The 6,455-nt window shown below is 43.6% G+C and overlaps 3 protein-coding genes across 7 annotated transcripts in view; all 3 read right to left on the bottom strand.

The window, feature by feature from the left end:
- Positions 1–219: 219 nt before the first annotated feature.
- dynlt1b (dynein light chain Tctex-type 1b) lies at positions 220–1,600 on the bottom strand. The gene is made up of 5 exons (XM_019894981.1): positions 1,491–1,600; positions 1,282–1,323; positions 658–781; positions 500–577; positions 220–382 (listed from the first exon to the last, which is right to left on the bottom strand). Exons 1-5 carry the CDS (start codon positions 1,509–1,511, stop codon positions 312–314), a joined length of 336 nt encoding a protein of 111 aa, XP_019750540.1. The 5' UTR covers positions 1,512–1,600; the 3' UTR covers positions 220–311.
- A 530-nt stretch (positions 1,601–2,130) lies between these two features.
- On the bottom strand, positions 2,131–2,898 carry gtf2h5 (general transcription factor IIH, polypeptide 5). 3 transcript variants are annotated; one of them, XM_019894983.1, is made up of 3 exons: positions 2,788–2,898; positions 2,538–2,593; positions 2,131–2,456 (listed from the first exon to the last, which is right to left on the bottom strand). In XM_019894983.1, exons 2-3 carry the CDS (start codon positions 2,570–2,572, stop codon positions 2,276–2,278), a joined length of 216 nt encoding a protein of 71 aa, XP_019750542.1. In that variant the 5' UTR covers positions 2,573–2,593; positions 2,788–2,898; the 3' UTR covers positions 2,131–2,275. The 3 variants fall into 3 exon arrangements, with proteins under 3 accessions (XP_019750542.1, XP_019750543.1, XP_019750541.1); XM_019894984.1 differs by having other exon boundaries at positions 2,538–2,600; positions 2,792–2,858; XM_019894982.1 differs by lacking the exon at positions 2,788–2,898 and adding an exon at positions 2,711–2,763.
- A 236-nt stretch (positions 2,899–3,134) lies between these two features.
- serac1 (serine active site containing 1) overlaps positions 3,135–6,455 on the bottom strand; it is a 7,050-nt gene continuing 3,729 nt past the window's right edge. For all 3 annotated transcript variants that reach the window (XM_019894977.1, XM_019894976.1, XM_019894975.1), the window contains exons 6-17: positions 6,197–6,328; positions 5,992–6,113; positions 5,789–5,917; positions 5,600–5,713; positions 5,371–5,533; positions 5,134–5,284; positions 4,896–5,037; positions 4,711–4,811; positions 4,535–4,632; positions 4,159–4,341; positions 3,927–4,070; positions 3,135–3,723 (exon numbers count right to left, since the gene is read on the bottom strand). In XM_019894977.1, the coding sequence (XP_019750536.1) occupies positions 3,587–3,723; positions 3,927–4,070; positions 4,159–4,341; positions 4,535–4,632; positions 4,711–4,811; positions 4,896–5,037; positions 5,134–5,284; positions 5,371–5,533; positions 5,600–5,713; positions 5,789–5,917; positions 5,992–6,113; positions 6,197–6,328 (1,616 nt within the window). In that variant the 3' untranslated portion in view covers positions 3,135–3,586. The remainder of the gene's footprint in view (positions 3,724–3,926; positions 4,071–4,158; positions 4,342–4,534; positions 4,633–4,710; positions 4,812–4,895; positions 5,038–5,133; positions 5,285–5,370; positions 5,534–5,599; positions 5,714–5,788; positions 5,918–5,991; positions 6,114–6,196; positions 6,329–6,455) is intronic.

Here is a 6,455-nt window from a genome sequence, read left to right as displayed (position 1 = left end):
TGCTTCGTCCAAGTTGACAGGGAGCCCAAAAACACATCATCACGTGTATTCCAATCGACCTGGTGCCTTTTCTTCCTGTCAAACCGATGAGTAAACGGCCAACATGTACCAGTCACCGTCTTTCAATGGGAATCGAACATTCTCAGTTTCAAGTGCTGTAACGAGACGGCGGGTCCTGACGTGTTTCAAATCAAGGACCAAAAAATAAATAAAAATCTCTTTGAAAATAATAAATGGTTCATTTTTATTCGATTATCCATCATACGCACGTGGAAAAGCGGCCAAGATGATGGCCAAAGACGTTTGAACATTCAGGTTGCCAAACCAAAAACGGTGACGATGCAACACATGGACTTGTTCTCCCACTTGACTGCACAGCTTCCTATTTGAGACAACAAAAGGTGAGCACTGTTTGAGACAACAATAAAGTAAAACTATTCACCTTTCGAAAACTCTCATCGATTTAAACTGCACCGGTATAATTATTTTTTTATTTTACCGTCAGTAGAGTTGTCCCAGAAGCACGAGCTGGCAGTCTGCAGCCCGGCCCCGTTGTTCTGCATGATGATACAAGTGACTTGAAACAAAAGTCAGAGAAGTGTTATGAATCGGTGCAAGATTAGAAGATGAATATTACTCTGGAATATTCACACTGACCGATATATTTGAAAGGCTTTCCCAGTTTGCACAGTTGACTGAGGCACTGCTCCACAATGGCGGTGCTCCACTGGTTCACCCGGACGTGTTGGTAAGAGCTCGTGCCGATGGTTGTTTCTATGGACTGCGGTAGAAATCCCGCAATGTTTAACATGTACATTCTTTAAAAATTATTTTCATTGTTAATTTTATTATATCATTATAATTAGTTGGTATGGCCGAGTATCAGTATTGCGTTAATGATAAATTCAATTAGGATAAATTGTTCAGTAAACTTACAACGATGTTCAAAAGTATGTATGAACAGTTTATTTTACTACTTTGTTCCGATTTACAAGACAATAACGAATTATTTAATTAAAGAGTAAGAATATAGATACATTTTAAAGTACAAAACGGCTACATTAATTAAATAAAGACCCGTTTTAAAACTATTCCAATAATTTCGAAACACTGTGGAAAAATGACTTTCACTTTAAATAACTTTAAGATCCACCACACGTGCGTGGTTACCGTATCCATAGCAACCAATACGTCGCTAAACAGAACACCGTTAGCTAGCTAGCTAACAGAACTAGAACCCACAGAATCGGATAACATGTGTGCATATTTTTTCCAACTTACGTCTTTTATTAATTTGCTGACATCTTCCACGACAAACGTAGTCTGTTGGCGAGACAAACAAATAAGAAAAGTGCTTCAATCGCAGCGATCGCTCTCGCATTTAACTTAGTGATGTTTTAATTTTATTTTATTTTTTTACATAACCGGGTCCAAGTGTAAAATGAAACCATGACGTATTTGCAATTAAAATGATCATATTGATAACATACCTCATCTTCGCCTTCCTCCATTTTGATGCAAAAGGCACAAATTGTCTGCGCGGAACACAACTTCCGCTTAGCTTAACACAAGGAACGGTACCGTCACAATAAAAGTGTTTCCGCGGCAACGTACAAACGTCGAACCAGAGCGATAAATGTTCCTTTTTTTCGAAGGCCACGCTAAATTGAACACTTAATTAGGAATAAAATGTCACTTCGTTTTAATTATATCTGATGGAGGACAATGGACGACCAAATTCCTCTTCAGCTGAATATTTTTGAACGTTAAAAACTTCAATTTTAATGATAGCAATTGTTAACAGAGTACATTTTTTACATAGACATTGTTGGTTTAAGAATGTGTTTCAAAATCAAATTTAAATCTCAAATGCATCCTCTCAGCAACAAAAATACGTCTCAACTACACTTTTACCCTGAAGCATACTTATATTGTATAACGTTTTCTGTTTTATCCACACTGAGAGCACGTTTGGGGGAAAATCATTTTTGTGTGCTTATGCATTTTATATAAAGCTACAGTGTACCTTTCTTTAGAAGTTATGTAACTATCTAAATAATTATCTTAGCATATATAACTACTAACGGTTATTTGTCATTGCTTGTTCTGTTACAAAAAGGTAAGACGAGAAAACATATTCAACGTGGTTTATTATATCCAAAAACAGTCATTTCCTTGCATCGTTTTAATGATCCAAAAGTGATGTGCACAAAATCAAACCAAAGCAGAATGTCATGATTTCTCCCAACGCCCCCCACCCACCCCCAGTGGTGTCTCATTTCTGTGTGATGGTGAAGGAATTCTGGTCTATGAGCTTTCCAACTCTCTCCTGTAGGGTCTGGACCACCTCGACCAGGATGAACACATGCGTGTCATCCAGGTCCTTCAGGATGAACTTCTTCCCCAGGGCCATGGTCTCATCCAGGTACAGGAGGAACTGTTTCATGGCAGGGTCGCTTCGAAACACAGACAAAAGACTCGTTTTAATACCTCCAGTAACTCATCGACATATCGAAAGATGTACAGCAGTCTTTTACCATTCGACAAGGACGCCTTTGTGCACGTTGACCATATTGACCGGTAGATTTGAGACCTGTTGTTGGAAAACAACATTACTAACCCAGGCGGCCGTGAAACTGTTGCATCCGCGAAGGTAATAATAGCCATAGTGTGCTAACGTCTAAACTCCCGCGGCTAAAGCGACGTTTACCATCAGTGGTGTTCCCACGTTTAGTACACGACAGCATAGATATTAAGTATATTTAAAATAGGACGACTTTAACTAACCTGGAATCTGTTATTATTGTTCGACGCTAGCTTGTGCGTCTCATTATGATGACGACATACGGCAGGAGCGTACGGACAATTTTTGCCTCGTTGTTCTCAAATGCTGATGCTTTTAATACGGTACTTTAAAAGTTGGAATACTGTACTATGCAACAATGTAATGTAGAATGTCTTGTCATGTTTATGAAAATACCTGAAAATAATAATAATGAAAATAATTGTCATAAATTGTAAAACCCTTTTTTTTCTTCAGCTGTACTTGCGTTGACTGTTGACTTGGTTGGCACAGTTAGCATGTGAGCTAGTTATAAATGAATATCTTATGAGTCCGAAAAGAAGTGACTTAATTGAGACCCCCAACTTAACACGTTTTATTCTCACTGAAATGTGTGATGCAAAAGAATTTTTAAAAATGTATTTGAACAGTGGTAGTTGAAGTTGCACATCAAAATAGGTCCCTAAATTCAGCATAAATAAACAACAAGTATAACGTTGGTCTTAAATACTTCATGATAAGCCAGTGTCATGGTTAAAAAAAACATTAAGAATCATGTCTGAAATAAATAAGATGGTCTGTCTTAATTTAGGAAAAATAAAAGCAGGTGGACATGTTTTTTTGTTACACCAACCACTTTTAAAATAAGTGTTGAAATCCACTTTGTGAGAGATCAGCATCCAGTTTACTATCACTACTGGCAACTCTTCACTGTGACTGCAATATTCGTGATGAGTAAAGTCGGCTATGATGAAGAGTTGTGGTTCAGGGTTGCTTGGAGTATCCTGGGATGAAAAGTTGTCGTCATCGACCGATGGAACTGTGCAGTGTTTCCTGGATGAACTGGAGGCTGCGCTTGTACAAAAATGAGTCCTTCCTCTCTGGCTTGCAGATGCTGAGATGATCCACGTCCACCTCGATCAAGTCCCCGATGCCGATATCTGGAACCACAATAAGGCCGCGCAAGGTGAGGAGGTGTCAAGCTATGAAAAATCATGTGTATAAATCGGGTTTGTGGAGTGTTCGCCCATCCCTCAAATGCCAAATTAATCAACCAAGTAAAAGCTTTTATCTTCCCATTTCTGGAAAATGTGCCTGTGAATGAGTTGTTTTGATTTTTATAATACAAGCTGGTGGTACTTACTGGCAGACTGTGCAGGCACCACCAGTATCTTGATCATCGGACCAATGTTTGTGGGCAGCGTCTCTGCAAAGCTTAGCACCTTGATCTCTTTTTCTTTGGCCATATTCAAGAAGTTCTCGTTCAGGTCACGCAGTGCCGGAGAGTCTACAAACATTACCGAGTGTTATTTGTCCAAAAGACAAAAGTCAACCGTTTTACATTTCGGATCCCAGGGTTGACCTCACTCACTGACCTCTGCAAAGCTCTCTGACCTCAATGGAAGGGAAAAGTAGATAGCGGACATTGACTGAGTATTCTGCCATGAAGGTGCCGTGATGGGGAACGCTGTAGAACAAAATGCCCTTGGTGTTTTGGAACAGATCGCTCATGTCCGGATCCTCCGAGGCATCAATCAGCATTTTTTTCACCAGCAAGCCTGACAAGAGAAATTCAATGACGAGAGAAGGGAAACAGAGTGTCGGTAAGTGTACGTAATGTATTGTGATGTCAAGCGCAATCCTATTTTTAGTCTGTGTAATTTTGTGAACCTCTTTTCCTCACACCAGACATTGTTTTGACCGGTCCAAAGACACTCGGTGTGAACACTCGATACATTCGGGTAGCCATACCTCCCATACTGTGAGCTACCCAGACCACCGGCCGGTCTCCAACTCCCGCCATCTTAAGCTTTTTGAGTAGCTCTCGACTCCTGAAGGCCAAGGACTTTCTGAGGAGAGACGAATCCAGAAAGAATGAATGATTTGGGACGACAGTTTTCCCTCATACATTGGCCAGGATCTCTGACCTCTGATTCTCGGCCGGGCACTTGGCCACCCAGTCACTAAGGTGGCTGTCGTATTCCACCGATAACACCCTCAGATTCGGACAGTCCGCTGCTAGCCACGTCTGTTCAGCAGAGGACATCACATTTCCTCATCAGCGCAAAGACTCGCCCACACGCGAGCGACGCCGCCGATTTGGCGCTCTCACCTTTGGCCAGCACTCCGTGTAATCATCCCCGCTGTCTTCGTCGTTCTCGTCTCGTAACGCATTTCGATCCCTCTGGCGCCACGTCTTAAAAGCCGCCCCCAGGATGCCGTGGATGAACAGCACGTCTGCTTTGATCGGCTGGCTGCAATCGTCCACAAAAAAAAAAAAAAAGACTTGCTTTTGGAAAACGACAACATAGTCGAGATTATTGAAAGGAAGAAGCGTAGTGCTTTCCTACTTGCCGCGTGTTTGCGGGTGGAGGACGTAGACGCCGTCTTGGTACTTCTCCTTCACCGTCTCCCTGTCCAAGTTGGCCAGGGCGCGAGCTGCGTGAGACGCCTCCATGACGTGAGGAGATTGCACCATCTCGGCCAGCACTGACAGCCACCCTGGATGGATAAATCAAAGTACGTCGTCGTTTTAGCTTAAAACGAGAGAGCCCTTTGTCGTTAACGACGGCGCAATTGGTTCACACCTGACTCCACGATGGCCCGGTGAACTCTCTCGTTAAGTGCCAGGTTCCCGATGATCCGTACAATGTTCCTCTGTATATTCTTGGAGTCTCTGCGGAGCTGATAGACCCTCTGAAGGAGCTGCAGGCCTCCGTTGGACACGATGTGGTCACAGTGGCTCCTGACCTGCGGCGAGAGGCGTTTCCGTGCTTGTTCGGGAAGGCTGACGCGACTTGAGAGGTACGACGGTACCTTGGAGTGCTGCACCAGAGCCTGCAGGCAGAAGGACTCCACCTTCTCCGAGGGAACAGACGTGAGGCTCTGGGCGTAAGGTAAGCCGTTGCCACCGAAACACCATAGGCCGCCCTGCAGCACGACGTCGGAGGAAGACGAGGATGAACACAATTGGGCTACAAAGGCTCACCGCGGAGCCATCTTTACCCTCTGCGCTGCTAACGCTTGTGTGCTTTCTCTGAGGGCCAGCGAGGTGAAGTACTGAACGCATTTGTCCACTTCAGACTGCGGCAGGGAGGCCAGCAGCTGCCTCAGACCGTCCTCTGCAGAGAAACCCTGTCAGGCAAATAGCAGGTGTAAGTAAAACAACAGAGATGACTGGGGTGCTGATTTTTCAGGGCGATTCTTACATCATCAAGGTCAGGGAGTGCCGGCGGACGCAGGAAGAACCTCAGGTCTGCTCGAGGCGTTCGAGCAAGGCCCACTGCGGTCCTCTGGTCTATCACCTGGGCTGCGGTCTGGTACTGGTAGTCTTCATCGTCAATATCAACACCGATCATGTGATTGGAATGCGGTCCGTGTCGTGTCATAGAACATCGGCGCATGCGACTTTACCGTGCCAGTGGCAACTGTCCGCCAGTTCCTGCGCAGCTTGAATTCTGAGCGCACGATTCTCGGACTGCGTCTTCTTCAGTAGGATCCATAAGGCCACCTCGTGTGGGTCTGCGTCCACGTTACTGAGCCGTTCTTAAAAAAAAAAAAAAAAAAAAAAAAAAACAAAAAAAAAGAAAAATAAAAAAAAAATGAGAAAATCACAGTAACAATCGTTACCGATAGCGTTTCGTTTCCGTGGCGTCATTTTCACGGTACCGAA

Source organism: Hippocampus comes, unplaced genomic scaffold (genome assembly GCF_001891065.2).
Source record: "Hippocampus comes isolate QL1 unplaced genomic scaffold, H_comes_QL1_v1.1 scaffold8, whole genome shotgun sequence".
NCBI classification, from domain to species: Eukaryota; Metazoa; Chordata; class Actinopteri; order Syngnathiformes; family Syngnathidae; genus Hippocampus; species Hippocampus comes.
This window is presented reverse-complemented; position numbering and strand designations above follow the sequence as displayed.

Bases quoted from the DNA above. Each gene is read 5' to 3' on its own strand.
- dynlt1b (XM_019894981.1), bottom strand. From the start codon at position 1,511: ATGGAGGAAGGCGAAGATGAG. The intron at 1,324-1,490 runs GTATGTTATCAA...TCTCGCCAACAG, and splicing joins TGGAGGAAGGCGAAGATGAG to ACTACGTTTGTCGTGGAAGA. The intron at 782-1,281 runs GTAAGTTGGAAA...TTTCTACCGCAG, and splicing joins TCAGCAAATTAATAAAAGAC to TCCATAGAAACAACCATCGG.
- gtf2h5 (XM_019894982.1), bottom strand. The intron at 2,457-2,537 runs GTAAAAGACTGC...TGTGTTTCGAAG, and splicing joins AAAGGCGTCCTTGTCGAATG to CGACCCTGCCATGAAACAGT.